Source organism: Puma concolor, chromosome A3 (genome assembly GCF_028749965.1).
Source record: "Puma concolor isolate L17-30 chromosome A3, mPumCon1.1.hap2, whole genome shotgun sequence".
NCBI classification, from domain to species: domain Eukaryota; kingdom Metazoa; phylum Chordata; class Mammalia; order Carnivora; family Felidae; genus Puma; species Puma concolor.
This window is the reverse complement of record NC_141669.1, coordinates 22,957,470-22,976,874: the sequence shown is the minus strand read 5'-3', so window position 1 is coordinate 22,976,874 and position 19,405 is coordinate 22,957,470. Positions and strand designations below refer to the sequence as shown.

General features: G+C 41.4%; 1 protein-coding gene across 4 annotated transcripts in view; it reads right to left on the bottom strand.

The window, feature by feature from the left end:
• The window catches only part of BABAM2 (BRISC and BRCA1 A complex member 2), a 403,301-nt gene that overhangs the window by 19,719 nt on the left and 364,177 nt on the right, over nt 1-19,405 (bottom strand). For all 4 annotated transcript variants that reach the window (XM_086700261.1, XM_086700263.1, XM_086700262.1 and 1 more), the window contains exon 11: nt 13,817-13,970. In XM_086700261.1, coding sequence (XP_086556387.1) covers nt 13,817-13,970 — 154 coding nt within the window. The remainder of the gene's footprint in view (nt 1-13,816; nt 13,971-19,405) is intronic.

The window sequence follows — 19,405 nt, the reverse complement described above, 5'->3', positions numbered from 1 at the left end:
CTTCTGTGTATACAGTGTATACGGGGTGTACTGGTGTATATGGTGCTACATGCTACCCCGAACCCGCCTGCTTCCTGGCCTCTGGCAAGTCTGTTCCCTCTGGCAGGAACGTCCTCCCTTTGTCGCACTGTTACCCATACTCCAATGTCAGCCTCCTCGATCTTGGGCAACAGAAATCCTTCCCTCTCCTACTGCATTCCACCTGCACATTGCACGTGTTGCTGCCTTATAAGACAGCTATTTATGTAGAATTTCCACCTTACCTCGGTTCAGTGAAGGCAGGGATTGAGTCCCACACATCACTTATCAAGGTGCATGATACCTACTTTGAGTTCAGTAAATATTTGCTGGATGAATGAATGAATGAATCAAAGGGCACCGGTGATCTGGAGAGAACCGAATCAGATCATCTGCCACTATAAATCCACACTGGGGCATACCGAACCTGAGCGTCAACCAAGGCTGACAGCCTAGAGACTCTACAGTTCTAAACAGAATGCTGAGCTCAGCTGCCTGGCAGATTTGGGATAACTCAGGCAGTCAATCTGAGGAAGAGAGGCAGGGTAGTATTAGAGGCCAGAATGTAGTCGAAAAGTCAGGAAACCCGAGGTGAAGTCTCAGTTCCCATACCATGTTACCCTGTGACCTTGGATGAGTCATTTTCACGTTGCAGGGCCTCAGCTTCATACTCTATCAACTAGGTATAATGGCAGTATTGATCTCACAGGGTTGTTAAGAGAATTATAGGAATTAACATATATGAAGCATTTGGAGTTATGCTGGTACAGTGTAGGCAGCCAGTACACATTTATCCTCCTCCTCATCATCTATAAGATGATCAGAAGAAACTGCGTGATCCGCTATCATTTATGCTGAGACAACAACAGTCATGCGTTTACATATATGTTCTTGTAAATTTCACTTTTTTTTGGACGACAAAAATAATGACCATTTAAAGATGATATGCTCCTTAAAATGATCAATAATGGAAAATTCTGGTCTCCTAAATTTTGATTTTTGATTTGTAGAAGAGTGACAGAGCTTCCTGCTTTGCAATTCTGACTCATACTCAGTGTGCTAAGTAGTTAATGCCACGGGTGGCCCCACTGCCAGAATGGAATCTCAACTGGTGATGAACCGCTCCAAGATTGATCAGCAGGCTTTGTAGTTGGGGCTCTTCAAACTGGGTGTGTTGTGTGTCTCTTGTGCTTTGCACGTACTCTGTATGTCATATATATAACTCCTAAGTGTTTTCCAAATGAAGTACCAGCAATAACTTAACGGCAGAAACCACTGTTACGCTGGGTTCTTACAATCATGGCTACTCTGAAGCCTGCTCTCCTGACAGCCACAGCATCTCCACCTGGAAGCCCCGCCCTGACCATCCAGGGCACACAAGGAGACAAGCCCCCTTTTCTCCTCAGAAGAGACTCTGGATTAAGGGCGACCCTCGATCACTCCAGCTTCGCTTCTGCTTTCTTGGCTTCCATTTTCCATTAGGCATGACTAAGTGCCAGCAGTTCTGTCTGTCTGGGAAGATAAGAGTCACTGGAATTTTTCATCCTCTTCTCCATGTGCAGCCTTCCTGCTAGTTTGGAGGCCAAGAAGCAGCATCTATTCTTTGGCCCGCTCCATTAAGACACCCCCTTTCTTCTTTCGTCCACTGATTCTCGTGATATGTTTGGCCACAGGAATATTTAGTTCCCTTAAAGGTACTCAGTGCCAGGTCTTTATCCTCCCAGAAGAACTATTTCTGCTCAAGAATACCCTGGGCTTTCTGGAGCACTTGGGTGGCTCAGTCGGTTAAGCGTCCAACAGCAGCTCAGGTCATGATCTCGTGGTTCATGAGTTTGGGCCCCACATGGGGCTGTGTGCTGACAGCTCAGAGCCTGGAGCCTGCTTTGGATTCTGTGTCTCCCTCTCTCTCTGCCCCTCCCCTGCTCATGCTCTGTCTCTCTCTCTCTATCTCTCAAAACTAAGTAAACCTTAAAAAAAAAAAAAAAACCCAGAAAAAGAATACCCTAGGCTTTCCCCATGGCCACAGCATCTCTCAGCCCCCAAGTGAGCCGTGAGGAAAAAGGCCAGGCCACACACAGGGTAGGTGGCTGGGTGTGTGCATGCAGGCATGTTAACCTCCAGCCCTTGATGTCACTATACGGCTCCTGTGAGCAAGGAAGCAGGAAACAGACTGAGTAAAGTTGAGAGGTCAGAGGTGGCTTGGGGCACAGCGTTCTAATCATGGTACTGTATGGTCTTGAACAACTGCTTCCAGGAAATGAGAAAGATGAACTGAACTGCCAAGTCTATGCCCACTGCTGTGCCAAGCGTTTTATGCCAATTATTTCATTTAATTCCCAGCACAGTGGTTAATGCCTACTGTACTCAACCTTAGCTGTACGAGATGGTTTCTAAGGTTCCTTCCAAGCTCCGTGTGCCGAGACTGGTCCCCACTGTCACACCTACCTTCCTGGATACACTTCTGCTTGGCTGCCCAACTTTGCTCCACTCTTGGCAATTTTGCCAGTCTCGGAGCAGTGGTGACTGCCCCAATATCTGCTCCTTGTTTCTGCTCACCTCTATAAATCTGCTACTTCAACAAGTCATGAGTATTATTTTCACAGGTGGCCCCCGTCCAGAATGATCTGACAACAGACAAGACAGAATCCCACTTCTGAAGAAACAAGGCCTCTGCTTGTCATTAACGATGTGCCCAGAATGGATGGTCCTGACTGTTCTTTGCTGCTTCCTTTTTTTTTTTCTAGAACTCATGCCTTAATGTGAAGTGATAGAAACAAGCAGCTTGGCCCTCCTGCCTTGGCTGGACTCCACATCACACGTGACAGCCCTGAGAGGCCCTGGCGGCACCTGTCAGAAACCAACACACACATCTGAACAGTCAGGCCTAATTCCCAAGAAGCTGTTTTAACTTGACATCCGAAAATGTATTACATCTAGAAGTATTTTACTGGGTGTGTGTTCAGGGCATATGTGTGCACGTTCAGCAACTGAGGTGTTCTATAAATACCAGATATGGGTTGTAGAAAAAAGCATCACGTACAGAGCGTACTTAATTCCATTTAGTAATGTTTTCAATTTGTGTCTGACCTTTGGCAACAGAGGTGGAATTTTCTCAACATGAATAAAAAAGTATGCTAAGCACATAATTTGCACACAATTTTCACTTAAAATCCCAAAAATATGCTGGAACTTGGTGACCATCAGTTACCAGCCCAGTGCTTTTAGATGAGGGTACTGAGGCCAAGGTGAAGTTTTCTTCCCAAGATCACACGGGCAATTGATGAGAGTGCCCAGATCAGACCCAGGTCTCCTAGCTCCCAGGCCACTCTTTTTTTGCATGGTCTTTACTTACTGTTACATTTCTTCTTCCAACAGTTCAAAGGCAACTCTGCTTCCAGTGCTAAGTGTATGTTTCTACTTTGATATTCTATAAAAATCCCAAACCAATTCTCCTATCCTTTGCTTTCAGCTCTGTAAGACATCTATTTTTCCAAGGAAGAAAAATACGTGACCATAACTCACAAACAAGGAGGTAGCTGTCCTTGGTTATCAGATTTTCACAATGGCTGGGTGGGATCATCAGAATCCTCGCCTGAGCGCTTGGTAGCATTCGAACAGTATAACAAAGTTCACGTCCATGACAAAGATGAACTGATCTTCCAGCTATTCTTCTCATGTGCAGTTTCTTCTGGCTTACACGATGAGACCAGAAAGTAAACCCTAACCCTGTTTTCCACTGAGAAAGCAGGATGGAAGGACGGATCCGAAGGGGGTGGGGTGGGGTTCAGTCCTTAAAGCAGACCTCAGAAGGGCCAAAGAGTGGAATCAAAAGAAGCCAGGGACACAGATGCAGGGCCTGTAAAAGATGGCCTGAGGGGTCCTGCCCGAGGGGAGTAAGGAGGCTGAGCTGGGCTGTAATTGCTCTGTTCCTGGTACGGCCTGGTTCGTGAAGGCTGGAAGGATGGTAAAACAGCTCCGTCGGGATGAGGGCTGTATTAGCAGTAATTGATGGCCAGGATTTTTAAGGGAGCTTATCATTTCACAGCAACAGATGTCAGGTTCTAATAAATAACATGTTCTCTCTGACCTACGCAATTTGGAGAGGATGCCTGGACGTCAGGCAGATCTGGATTCCTCTCCATCTCCGTTGCTCTCTCTTCTGAAAGGAAAAACAAACCAAATCCCTTGAAGATACTTTTCAAAATGATTCTCTCTGAGAGTTCAAGGATCCAATAATTCCATGTTATTTATTTGCTTTACTTCTCTCTTCACAGCGTCTGTGTTTCTAAACCCCTGGAGGGAAAGGCGTGCTTGCCCACGCAGGAACCCAGGGCATGTGGGTGAGGGGAAGGCTCGGGGACCTCGGCCTTCCTCAGTTCCAGCCTGGTTCTGTTCCTGTCTTCCCAGGGCACTCTGATGGCCCAAGCTGTGCTGGCTGGACCAGAAAATTCCCTCTTCTCTTCAGAGGAGAGTTCAGCTAAGATGAGACTGGGTTTGGGATTTTTTAAAGGGAATTCTTCCAAGGGAACTTAAGGCAAAATAAAAGAATAAAGAAAACCCATGAATCATAGCAACATTGGAACTACAGGTTCTATCACTGTGGCACAGCACCCTGAGAGGCCGAACCTGGTAGCTTTGCCTGCCTCGGTGCCCTCCCTTCTGCCAATGACTCTTTCAGCCCAGAGCAGCTCGCTTCTGTAGCTGCTCCCCCTTGCAGAAGGGCTGTGGGGGTGAGCAATCACAATTGGGCACAACCCTTACCGTTCTGGTCATCTCCCTACCCTTGCGTGCAGATGGGGGTTCCAGAAATATGGCTATAAACAGGAGGAGGGATGGGGCCCAGGGAGGTAGGGGGAAGAAAGGGAGGTAGTGGTCCAGGGAGAGGGAGGGTGGCAATGTCCCCATCAGGGTTTTCCGTAACACTGATGGGTATCACACATGTCAGGGTGTCCCTCTGGCCAGCCGACCAAGCACGGGGACTGCAGAGAGAGGCCTGACTCTGCAATGAAATCTCAATAGGAACAAAGCATAATTTGAGCTGCCTTAAGGAGCTACCCACAAGGAAGCAAAGAAGTAAGTGATTAATTTCTGGAAAGACAAACACATATAACAGGCTGACATTATAACCACTTATACTTCACCAACACCCCTCCCTGAGTCTTCCCCTAGTCCCAAAGAATTCTCAGGCCTCAGGGCTCCTGCGACCACACCATGTACTAACCTCTTTGAACTGGGGTTTCCACACTGAGTTCCATAGCATCTGAGGGACCCGAAGGGGCCTCAAGCCACAGTAAGGGTGGGGATGGGCAGCAAATCAGGTGGGGACATCTAACCCCCTTCTCTTGAATCAAGGAGAGGAGATCTATTTTTATTGGGTGTATTTAGAGGACGGATGCCCAAGACTGATTGAAGCATTTGGCAGCTAATGACAAGTTTGGAGAAAACTGTGTCTTTGGGAATATATAGGTATTAACAGTGAAATATTCCTGAAATAGTCCAGAATGTACAATCTTTTAAAAACCCTTGAAAGAGAAAATTATTCTGCAAAGACAACTGGATGACAAATTATAAAAGTGTGCATGGCGAAGAACATATGGTGAATTACGGACTGCTTTGGGACCATTTGGATAGGTTTCTAAATAAGAAAATAACAACTCTCTGACCTTGAGGCAAGAAGGGAAACAACAAATGGTTTTAGGAGGTTCATGAATTACTCCCATGTGTTGACTGAGAAGCTATTTTTTGAAATATTCTTTAAGTGATTCCATTTATATAACGGGTTTTATTTGTGACAAGCCATTGCAGTGAGTGGTTTGGGGTTAAATCCTATTCTCAGATACTACTTAGGCCTCTAGAATCAACCTGATGTTTTACACAATGAAGCTCATGGAAAACTCACTCCATCTACTCACAGATTTATCAGACTAGAAAGGATTACAAAAAAAAATCATCTGATTCATTCATCTAGACAGATCTAAAGCTGTATACAAGATACCAATGTAGGTAACTAGTAAGTTCAGTTTGTTTGTTTTTTTTAAAGTGACAGTTGGTTTTATGTAGATTAAACAACTGAAGTATGGATTTTGCCAACTTTCTAAGCTGGCCTGGCTGGCACCAAGAAGATACAGCCATAGGTGATGGTGTGCATAGACGGGGCAGCCTAGAATCTAAGAATCTCTGGCCAAGTCACTGAGGCCAGGGGACTGTTTAGTTGGGTGCAGTGCTGACTCTGCTATCCTTTAATTAAAAATCTTTTTCCCTACAGGGATAGTGACATTAATAGTGAATATCGACTGAATGCTCATGACATGCCAGACCCTACGCTGGACAACTCACCTACACTACCCTGTGTGGGAAGCAGAATTCTAAGATGGCCCCTGAGATTTCTCACCCCTTGTATAATAATCCCCAGGACTATGAAAATGTTGGATTTCATTTCTATGGTTTCATGTTATGCTACATGAAACAGATGACTTTAAGAAAGGGAGATTAACAGTAGGACTGACCTAATCAAATGAACCCTTCGAATGATCTGAGTCCAGAAGTCAGTGACACCAAAGTCAGAGATTAGAAACAGCAGGAGTTGATGCACCACTGCTGGCTTGATGATGTGGAGGGGCCACATGGCAGGAAATGGCTGACAGCCTGTAAAGCAACCAGCACCTCAGTCCTACAACCACAAGGAACTAAACTCTGCCAGCAACCTGAATGCGCTTGGAAGAGGCCCTGGGCCTCACATGAGAAAGCAGCCCCAGCCAACACCTTGACTTTAGTCATTTGGGACCCTGAAAAGAGACCCAGGAAGGTTGTACCAGACTCCTAATCCATAGAAACTATGAGATAATAATTTGTGCTGTTCTAAGTTGTTAAGTGTGTGGTAATCTCTTAGTTAATAATGGAACACCATACACACCATTTGATACTCATAATCACCCTCTAAAACTAGATTCCCCATTTAATAGATAAGGGGACAGACTTCAGGGAGATAATGAATTTGCCCAAAGTCACACAGATAGTGAGTGGCAGAGACAGGTTTCAACCCAGCTGTCCTGACTTCAGGGTCAGTGCTCTTAATTGCCACATGCATTTCCTCTCTGTATTTATGTTATTCAAGTGCCAGGCCTTGTTGAGTCAGACAAGTGGTAAAGAGAAAGGGGAACTGTATCTGTCTGCCTGGGGACAGATGTACAGAAAGTCAGAGGCCCTGTGTTGAGCCCTGACTCTATTAGAAGCTAGCTGTGTGCCCTCAGGAAAGACACTTAATCACTCTGAGCCTAAGTTTCTTTATCTGCATGAAGGACAGTGAGGATTTCTACACTGTACCCCCCCCCCCAAGGGGCTGCTGAGATGATCCCATGAAGGTGTGTGAGGGTGCACTGAGAATGGTGAGGTCCACAGGGCAGGCAAAGGTGCCCGAATGGCATATGCAGGCACAGCTTTGACTTCAGCTTCCATCTTAAGAAGCTTGGAAAAGGAGAACAAATTAAACTGAAAATAAATAGTAGAAGTAACCAAGAGAAAAGCATAGATTAATAAAATAAATAGCTTTCTTTGTAAAGATCAGTAAAAATGATAAATCCCTAGCTAGACTGTTCTAAGAAAAGGGGAGAGAAAAGAATAGAAACTTTCACTATAAGGACTGAAAGAAGTTCTATCACTAGAGCCCACAGATATTAAAAGAAAAATGAGGGAATATTATCAACAATCTCACGCCAATCATTTCAACAACTTAGACAACTTACTTAAAGGAAACACTACTTGCTAAAACCAACACAAGAAAAAATGGTGAATATCCCTGTATTTAGTAAGGATTTCTTTGAATTTCTTCCCATAAATAAAACTCTATTAAACATTAAAAAAAAAAAAATCAGTGCCAAACCTACACAGACTCTTTCAGCAAACAAAGGTGGAAGGAAAAATTGCCAGTTCATTTTATGAAGCCAGCATGGTGCTTTTATCAAAATCTGACAAGGACAACAGAAGAAATTTCAAATCAGTATCACTCACGAACATGTAAAAAATTTTAACACACTGTTAGCAAATCAAATCTAATAATCTAAAAAAGGATAAAATATCATGACTGAGAAGGCTTATTTACCCCTGGAATGCAAGGTTGGTCCAATATTCAAAAACTAATTAAGGTAATTTATCACTTTAATAGAATAAAGCAAAACCATAGGATCAGGCCAATAGATACAGAAAAAGCATTCTACAGAATTCAACACCCCATTCATGATAAAAACTCTTAGCAAAGTGGGAATATAAGAGGACTTCTTCGTGTGATAGAGACATCTATATAAAACTTACTGCTAACATCAGCCCTAATGTGGAGACATAAGGCCAGATATCTGATCTTACCACTGTGTACTAAACTGCAGATCCCAGCCAGTGCAATTAGGTAAGGAAAAGAAATTTAAAGCCATAAAAATTATAAAGATTGAAAATAAAAAGTAAAGTTGTAAGAAGTGATATGATTGTTTATGTAAAAAATGCTAAGAAAACTACAAAAAAGCTACTAGAATTTAGTACTAATTGTGAATTTAGCAATGTGACAGGACACCAGGTCAACACAGAAAAATTGTCTGTATTCCTATATACTAGCAGTAAGACAGAAATAAAATCTAAAAAAACTATCATTTGCAATAAAAGTAAAATCACTAAAAAAATACACAAGCTTTCTACACTGAAATCTCAAAACACTTTTCAGAAAAATTAAAGAAGACCTAAATAAAACCCTATTCATTGACTGGAAGATTCAATATTGCTAAAACGCCAATTTTCCCCTGGTTGATCTATAGATTTAACACCATCTCAACCAAAATCTCAGTGGGGTTTTTTTTTTTTTTTTTTTTTGAGGGGAAAATGGAGTTGGAATTGGCAAACTAATTTTAAAACGTATGTGGAAATGCAAAGAACCCAGAATAGCCAAAACAATCTTCAAAAAGAACAAAGTTGAAGAATTTACGTTTCCTGATTTTAAGAAATATTGGTATTGGTATCCAAACAGAAAAACAGACCAATGAAACAGAACAGAGTATCCAGAAATAGACCCACTCATATGTAGTCAATTTATTTTGACAAAAGCATGAAGGTGATTCAATAGAGAAAGAAAAGTTTTTTTCGACACATGTTGCTGGAATACCTGGATATATATAAACAATTAACTTCAGCCTTTACCTCATACCATACACAGAACTTAATTTGGGATGAGATGGATCAGAGACCTCAATATCAAGCCAAAATGAAAGCTTCTAAGAAAAAAATGTTGAAGAATCTCTTCATGACCTCGTGGTAGACAAATAATTATGAGGCTAGGAAAAGCATTAACATAAAAAGAAAACACTAATAAAATAAATTTCATTAAAAATAAAACCTTTCTTGTCATCAAAAGACATCATTAAGAAAATGAAAAGGCAAGCTACAGATTGGGAGAAAATACTTGTAATACATAAATCTGACAAATATATAAATAACTCCTAAAACTCAATAATAAAAAGACCAACAACCCTATTAAATATAGGCAAAATTTGAACAGATGCTACTTAAAAGAAGGCATACCAATAAGCACATGAAAAGATGATCAACATCATTAATCATCAGGAAATCAAGATTAAAAAAACACAATGAAATCTCATTTCATCCCCTCTGGAATAGCCAAAAATAAAAAGACTGACAATACCAAGTGTTGGAGAGGATATGGAACAAATGGAACCCTGTATATTGCCCATGGGAGTGTAAAGTGGTATAAAGACTTCATAAAAAATTTGTCAGTTTCTTATAAAGTTAGTCATACACATACTCCCAATCCCAGTTATTTACTCAAGAATTGAAACCGTATGTCTATGAAAAAGGCTTATATAAGAATGTTCTTTAGCAGCTTAATTCATAAAGTCCCCAAACTGGAAACAACCCAAATATATATATGCAGACGAATGGATTAACAAATTATGATATATTTCTATAATGGAAATTCCTCAGCAGTAAAAAAGGAATGCCATAACCGATAATTTTAAAATAATTATGCTAAATACAAAAAAACACACAAAAGAGTATGATCTGTACTATTCCATTTATAAGAAGTATCTAGAAAAGAAAAAACTACGACGTGATAGAAATCAGACAGTGTCTGTCCTGGCGATGAGGAGACTAATTGGAAAGGATAGAAGGTAACTTTGTCAAAACTCCATCAAAAGACAGTCTTAAACCTGTCCACTTTGTTGCATGTACATGACACTGTATGTAAATTACACTGCAATAAATATCTTTCAAAAGATATATACGCAAAGCCCCTGCCTTCAAGGAACTCACAATTTAAGGAAATGAAACAATATAAAGATGTGAAAAATCAAAGGATAATACAAAAGAGATTTCACAGCAGTACACCTGGTCCCTGACTTACAATGGTTCCACTTAACAATCTTTTGACTTTACGATGGTGCAAAAGCAACATGCATTCAGTAGAAACCGTACTTTTGAGTTCTGAATTTTGATCTCTTCCCAGGCTAGTGACAGGTGGTAGGATTCTTGTGATGCTGGGCAGAGGCAGTGAGCTGTAGCACCAAGTCCACCCCTCGATCACGAAGGTGAACAACTGATACACTTATACGAGCATTCTGTCCTCACACAACCATATTGTCTTTCACTTTCAGTACAGTATTCAGTAAATTATGTGATATATTCAACACTATATTATGAAATAAGCTTTGCGTTCAATGATCTTGCCCAACCGTGGCTAATATAAGTGTCCTGAGCACATTGAAGGAAGTGCAGGGCTAAGCTAGGATGTTGGGTAGGTTAGGCGTAGTAAATGCATTTTCTATTTACGAATGATATTTTCAACTATAACGATGGGTTTATAGGGACATGACCCTTTCGTAAGTTAAGGAAGATCTGTACATGACCAACAGTCAACTGAGACTAGGAAGAGTAGAAGAAGCTGCCTGTGTATTAGCATGGATGGGGAAAACCATAGGGAAGAACACTGAAGGATCTGAAGGAGAAGAAAGAGGGCGAGGGGAAGGGGTGAGCAAAGGCACCAGTGGGACAAAGCAGAAGCTAAACACAAGAGTCTTTCATATGTCCACTCGTTGACTGACCCTTCATATCAAGTCCATCCAATAGGGAGGAGTACAGTCTTCTTTTACAGGATGAAGTTCAGAAAGATTAATGGCCCTGCCCAAGGCCGCAGAGCTTATTCGATTAGAACCTGTGATAGGAGCTGGGCATGCGTGACCCCAGAGCCTGTGCGCCGTCATTAGAGGGCATTTTTCTTGTGAGGACAGAATTTGCCGGACAGCCATGCGCAAGAAGCACAGGTCATAGGAAAAGCTCGGATCAGTGCCAGAAAGCGTCCTTTCTGAGTTCACATGTTTAGAACTTTGCTCTACAGGAGGGAATAAACAGCTGACTCCACTCAGAGAGCTCTACTGCTGTTCATAAACCGTGAGAGTGTTTATGTCATGGGCAGAGCTCTCCAAGTGAATTATAGCCTTTTACGCACTGAGCACATACAATATTTTCAGAGGACAAAGAAACAGGGCGTGGAAGGAATGCTACAGTTGACCTTTCTCTCTTTCTGTCCTTTCTCTCCAACCTTCTCCAGCAATCTTAAGCCTATCCTGCATGGACAGTTCTCTGATTGTGTTTATCCATTACCTGCCTTTCTGACACAACCCAGGAAAGTTACTCACTTCAATTTAAGAAGCGAGCTTTTAAACTATTTCTTCTTCCTAGGATGAGTGGCTGGCTTTCTCTTTTATTACATTTAAAATGAATCCATCTTCCCTACAGTAGAAAGCAGATTTTTTTAATGTTACTTCAGATGTTTTCTTTAGACTGGTGTTAACATAAAGCAAATGTCTCTTGCATCTCTGAACCAATCTGTTAAGATAAACAGGCTTCACTTACGATATTCCTATACTGAAATCATAGGCTCGTGGTCTGCAACTCCTTAAAGACTCAATTCATACATGCTAAAAGGTCTAGTTCAGAGACACACACACACACACACACACACACACACACACACACACACACACACAGCTTTGCCATGGAAACCACAAGGACATGTCTGGTTCAGAGTCCATAGCACGTACCACAAATAACAGCCCATCTTCTAAGGGCAGATCTTGTATATACACAGGGAAAGCCCAGACAATTAAACAACTGCAATACCTCAAACATAAAGCTTACTTTTTAATCCCTTTCTTCAAGTCTATTTCAAGATACCAAAGTCTCAATGATTGTTCTTAGGTACATTTGATTATGTCTGTTGTTTTCCTTAAACACAATTTCAGACTTGGACATCATGGATAAAAAGGGAAAATACAGGGAGAAAGGGCACACTGAAGTTTCAGATAACAACAATTCTGGATTCCACATGAGTCTGGGAAGGTGTGTGTTTCTACAGAAAGCAGCCCTGTCATTATTTAACAGAGCCCCAATCCTGATTAGGTGGAGGCTTTGTACTACAGAAAGTACAGGGGATGCCAGTAGGCACCCTGGGGAGGGTGTCAGGGAGGGGAAGCAAGAGCGACAAGTCCTACTAATCGGGAACATTCTAGGTCTGGAAGGCCAGGTTTTGTCAGTACTTAAAACTGTCAGAAGTTTGGTATGATAAAGACTTTGATCTCTCTTGCTGGGCTACAAATTCCATGAAGACGTGGACAACTTTCAATTTGTTTATCGCTGTATCCCCAGCATGGAGCTCACTGCCATGGGGGATGCTCAATAAACAGAGAAGGAGTGAAGGAAAAGGATGCTTAATAAGTATTCTTCATTTGTGTGATTCTGTGAATTTCATCATCCTTCAGCTGGGCTCACAGGTATGATCATATGGTGGTTCAGAGTGAGTGATAAAGTAATAGCCACCTGCCACTCTAACCATGATTGATTCTTGGAAACTATGATTTTAAGCCACTGTTGCTTCAGTCTAGGAGGCCATGGTTCAACAAGACTGGGGTTCCAGACACTGAAGTCTTATCCACAAGGAACACTCAACATACTTTTACATTTACGTATTCCATATGACTCGTGAATGCTTTCCACAGATAGGTTCATGTGCAGTACTTAAATCCCTAAACTCCAAACTCTAGCTAACTTCAACCTCTATCGAATTTCCAACTTACTTCCATCCCTGTGGATTCTAATAGTTCTAAGCTATTTGTGTAGCCATTTATTGAGTCGAGGAACACACAGGCCCTATTTTGGGCAATGGCTGTAGAGACACAATGAGGTATATAATCACTTTGTTCCTTCAGACATTACAGTTCCACGTGAAAAACTCAGTATTGGATTCATGTATTCACTGCAAAAATCCTATTTGTTTACCATCAGGTGAAATTTTCCATTTAAAAAAAATATATGAAAGTAGTTGCTAACATTTTCATCATCGACATCATTTATCCGCTATTCTAACTTCTATCTAGTACTTTTTCTCCAATCTAAACAGACAGATTTCAGAAACATCCTGTAACCCATTAAAAAAAAGAAAAACAATCTACCTGATGAGGCTAGATAAGGGTTGGCAAACTTTTTCTGTAAAGGGACAAATAGCAAATACTTTTTGCTTTGCAGGTCCTATGTGATCTGTTGTAATTTCTCACTCTGCCACGTTAGCAGCCATGCGAACAGCCACGCAAAAATAAGTAAAGAAATGGGCATGGCAATGTTTCAATAAAACTTTATTTACAAAAACAGGCATAGGACAGAATTTAGCCTGTAAGCAATAGTTTGCCAACCCCTGGACTAGATAAACAAAATGCTCCTATTTATAGGAAATAGCAACGGATTCACTTACTTTGCTCTTTTGGCCATCTCATTTCCATCCCATCTGGGGCTGTATGGATAATTTTTTTGGGCCTGGGAATAAAGCTGTCCACTGTTGGTAAAGTGATAGACAGACTGGAATGTGAGAGTCGGCTGGTCTCGAGGGAAAAACAGGGGCAGGTCGACTGCAAAGACAAAAGAAAGGAAAAAAAGTTATGGTTTCAACGTATGGGTTAAACTTGAATGTTGGGTACAGGACTCTATCTGAACTACAAACGGTTTGAGATTTAGGTAAAACATATGGAGGGAGGGGCCAAGAAATACCAAAGTGCCTTCCCTGACTTCAAGGAGTTTACAATCTAGGCACATAAGTGAAAATCACACATAAAAATAAATTTAACCAATATGAGGCATGATGTGTGGCTGCTGCTATGAAATGGTCACAGAAGCTGGGCACTCCCAGCCATGTGAATTCCTCCTATGGCATTTACCTTGTCTAGTATTTAGTAGGGAAGTTAGTTGATTATTTTTTTAAAGTCTCTATTAAATCACAAACTCTTCAAAGGTCAGGCAGTATCTTCCTCATCTAGAATTTGATGGAGGGGGTGGGATGGAGGCTGTCCTTAAAAAATGGATTTGGAATGGGGAGCAGGAGGGGCAGGTGATAATCTTTATATTTTATAGGATACGGCCACTGGACTACCAGAAAAAATAAAGTTATCACTTTACTTCCAATCAAGCAGTGAATTCTGCTACTCAGCAGTTTGAAGCATCTCCAGATGTGTTACCACATATAGTTCCTAAACCAGTGGGGGCTCCTTAATGGAACGCAACAGGGACTAATCTGAACACTGCATATGTCTACTGAGGGTAGCCTGATTCCAGTGTTTGCTGCTAACAAGTATTATGTGCTTTGTCTGTTCATTTTAGGGTCCTTTAACTCAATTTTTAAAAATAAAATGACTCCTTTTTAGTTTGAGGCAAAGCAACATTATAAACACAGACTGTTTCAGCAGCACATTCCTCAAGGCATATAATGTGTATTTGTATGAATGTTACCACTTCTAGGGCAAAGAACAGACAGGGACATCAACTTACGAAAATACGATAATGAGAAAAAATGTGTATAGAATTTCCTAGCTTCACAGAGTACTTTTATATACTTTATCTCATTTGAGAGTTATAATTCCATGTAGGAGACATTATTTTTACCATGTGCATTTAGCAGACAGACAAACTTGAGACTCCAAGAGGTTTATTAACTTGCTCACGCCCCAGCTAGGTGGAGGTGGGGCTCGAATCTAGTCCCATGGTGTAAATCCTGAGCTCTCTCTACTGGGCCCCATTGCCTCCTGCTCTTAATGACACTGGTGCAACCTGCTCACAACACATTCATTGTGTCACGGTTACCATTCTCTGAAGTCTCTACTGTGAAGAACGTACAAGATTCATCTTTCTGGCTACACGAGGCAAATATATGAAAAGAAAACACATACTAGATAGCTACACATCTGTCACCATGCCGGTGTAGGGTGACATTTGACTTGGGCTAGGCCCTCTAAGCATCCAAAATGATTTCATGAAGGAAAAGTCAGGTTTGCAGCAAACTTTTTAAAAAACCCAGAAAACAAGAAACAAAAAAAAAAATTGTTCAGTGTCTTAGACCACTGCATATATTTGACTCTGACTCAGTGCTGCAGGGGGTTTCTACATATGAATCACCACAACCCAAGAAAAGTGGCAAGACTTTGAATGTCCACTCGTTAGTCACATTTTCCATGGGCCTCCGTGTGGTGCCAGCACATGCCTGTTTGTGCCAAAGCAGAGATTTAGTAACGTATAGGAAACAATACAAAATAGGAAAAACAAACTTAAATTATAAATAATTTGATTCAGAAAGCCCCTTTGAGTCCCTTTATATTACAAAGCACGATTTGTAACATCTTCAGTCATTTTGAATAAATATTGCTTTCTAAAATTAAGTTTATATCTTTTCTGATTACTCATTTCATCTCCTCTAATTTTAGAAAGCATGCCTATTTACACATAGTTTAATTTGGCTTCAATTGTTTATATTACATATACATTTCCAAGTATAAAACGAGATTCACATTAACCCCCAAAGCAATCACCAACAGCACCGGTGAAAAGTATTTAACATGCATGAGCCTCCCTTAAGAAATGCAGTGATTGTGAATAACCGAATTCAATGGCAATAATTTACCAATTTAAAGTAAGTATAGTCATATTTCGTATCAAAGTAATACAGAGAATACCACAGGTTTCATGATTGTCAAGCTATCAGCTTACTGGGCTTTGGAAAACGTTATATTTTTTGTTCCTGTTATTTTGTTTTGTAGAAAATGAGTTGCTGGTATTTTGACATGCTGAAAAATGATTTTCCCACCTAGTTCTGAACCATCCACTTTGACCCCCTAAATGCCCAATTAAGATCAGAAACAATTCAAAATGTGAATGTAAATTTATCTACCCAGGCAAGTGAATTGTTCTGATTTAAAAAAAAAAAAAAAAATTTCCAGCCAGCTATATGCTGATATGTACCGCGATTCCCAGAAAAAACAACACTGATTGCATGATTATTTCTCCATGGAGCTTTTTCTAAAAAAGTATAGTTGAAGCCAATATTGAAATCTGAACACAGCAGCTAGATGAACAGTGAAGCAGGAATGGTCAGAGTACCTGAGACATAAAATCGATAATCCACATGAGAAAATAAAATCAAAAAATATAATTATCTTGCTCAACTGAACTAAACCATACCCTGCCTGTATCGGTCAGGAATCAATAAAAGGATGGATTCTTTGAAAATGTTCTATGCATAAGAAGGAGTTAATAACTAAAATATTTATGAGAAATGCTTTGCATTTTTCTTGAAAGAATGTTTTGGATGGTACAAATCAGTCAGAATTAAAAAAAAACACAACAAGTTTGTTTTCCTTATCTCCAAATGTTCTTCTCACTTAACACTTGCCTATAGGCTAACTCATGATTTTTTAAAGATTTCACGTTTAAGTAATCTCCGCACCCAACGTGGGGCTTGAACTCACAACCCTGAGATCAAGAGTCACATGCTCTACTGACTGAGCCAGGTAGGCACCCCTCACTCGTGATTTTCTGACACATAGTAAAATAATGACGGCAGGCCTTCGCACAGCTAACTTGTTCTGAAGGTACTCCCAGGGCTCTACGCAGTTTGGGCTCATATTAGCTATATTGGAATTGAATATTTTAACTATTGGCTTCCTTTGAACCCAACCCACCTACCGGCTCAAGTTTGATTCCCAGGGTAGAACCCCTCCATTTGGTTCAGTTACTCGTCAGTATTAGTTGGACAACTGCTGCCTATTTCCTTCTTCCTGTATACAGAGACTGAATTTTGGTCAGCTCTCTAACCACGGAAAGGATGGCCCTCGCTTGTTCAGTATAATGTCAATAACCACTTTCCAAAGCATTGCTTTCTTCAAGAACTTGTTGAAACAAGTCACTGCCAAACACTTCCAATTCTGTACAACCTGGGCATTTCACAGGATTCATTCACAGGGCACCCCCTGCCAGAGCGCAGGAAGGCACCATGAGGCTCTGTGCCAGCTTGCTTCATGGTGGATAGTCACTGCCGTGATGAGCTCCACTGCATACAGTCCCAGAGCTAGTGGTGTTCTCCAAGCGCCCGGCAGCCATGCGGCGTGGAGAGGGAGCTGAATATGCATCAGTAAATTTTTTGCTGCCTCTCTCCAAACCATCCTGGGGTTCACACGGGACAGATGCAGTTTCGCTTTCCCTAGTAAACAAGCGTTAAGTGTCCCCAAGTGCTCATCCTTTCACATAAGATGACTTCACTAAAGTTGCATCTGAATTCCTAAGCCTCTCTAGAAATCTGTCACTTCTCCAAAGACCTCCACGATGGAAGAATGACCTTGAACGGCCAAAGCGATGCCACACCATGTATGGGATCCATAAGACAGCTGCCAGATACTCATTCAGAACATTTCAGGCATAGTTCTAACAAGTTTGATTATATGACCTTTCCAGAAAAAAAACCCCTAATTATGGCAAGATTAGGACAAGGTATACTGACAGCAAGTAATGATAACTAGCAGTCTGGCACAAAGGAAGGAGAGAGAATAATAAATATAAACAGACTTAGAAAATAAAAAATAATCCCAGCCTGGGGCCATTCAGCATAGAACAAAAAGCCCAGCCATCCCTCAAGCTATTACCATACTGTAAGTGACGTTCACTCCCCATCTTGGTAACCTGGCAGACACTCTTGGTTCCCTACCAACAGCCATTCTCCATGGGCAGAGCCCTCCTCCCACTCTAGAGCCCAAAAGTGCTGGGTATTTGCTCTCTCAGCCTTCCATGAGACCAAGGCATAGAAATGTGACTCAGTCCTGCCAATGAGGCCCAAGGGGGAAGTCGGCTAGGGGTCTTCTGAGAAATATTTTCCTCTCTGAGTAAAGACACGTGTAAGGAGAAGCCCCCGTTGCATTCGTGCCTAGATCTTATCATGTGAGATCTCGAGGCTTGGAGCTGTGCACCCCACCTTGTGACCATAAGGGGAAAGTCAGCCTGGCAACACTGAGCTGTTGAATTCATCAGCCCTGGAATGCCCAGCTCTGGAGTCCTTGCTATGTGAGACCGTTACAGGTCCTAACTACTTAAACTTCTTTTAATCAGGTCTCCTCAGACTTGCACTCAGAGGCATCTAAAGAAATGTTATTTCTTGCAGCTTCTGTTCAAGAAGGCAGGATAATTGGATAACCAATTTCAGAAGTATTTCCACCAAGCATGGTTGAAAACATTCAAGGCACATAAATAGGAAAGTTTTAGTTGTCAGGAAAATTCAGTTATGTGGGACAGTTCAATCCTTGAAAATGCCAAACAAATGAGGGGTTAACCATAATTGCTTCTCTGGGAGTCACATCATCAGATATTTTCATCCTTATTCACCAGTCAGCCATTACTTCATTTCTCCGAACCTTCCAAACGATATATTGCTGTGTCCTTGGGTTAGTAGGGAAGATACTCACGCCTTGGCTTCGTGGTGGTTACAGTTGTGTTTCCATTTTCAGTCCTCTGCAGACTCTCCAGTTCCTAGAAGCCTTATTAGCAGAGAGTCTTAACTCCATGTCGACTTGCTGAAAACTCCCCCTCCAACGATGACTCCATTTGAGGTCAACCCTTCCTAAAAGCATTTTGCTCACATCTCATTCCCAGGCTGCCCCCACAGTGAGCATACCAACCACCTAGGGAAGTCTGCCATTTATTACTGGACCACCCCTTACTTACACCATCTTACTAACTACACACAAAACCCTTGAGACACATGGATTCTAACCACTAGAAAGTGAAACACCACACATCCAAAGGACTTGCCTACAAGAAATATAAAAGCAAAGTTTTCCAATTCAGAAGTACCCCCCTACTTAAGGCGTTAAAAATAGAATGGTATCTCCGCTTACCATCCCTGCCTTACCAGATTTTGTTGAACTGCCTTCAAATTTTCATTGTCTTTTGTAGATCTGACCAGGTAGACAGATTACTTTGGGGGTTTTAATCTTACCAAAATAAAGCCTGGAGATTCTTGAATTTTGCTGTA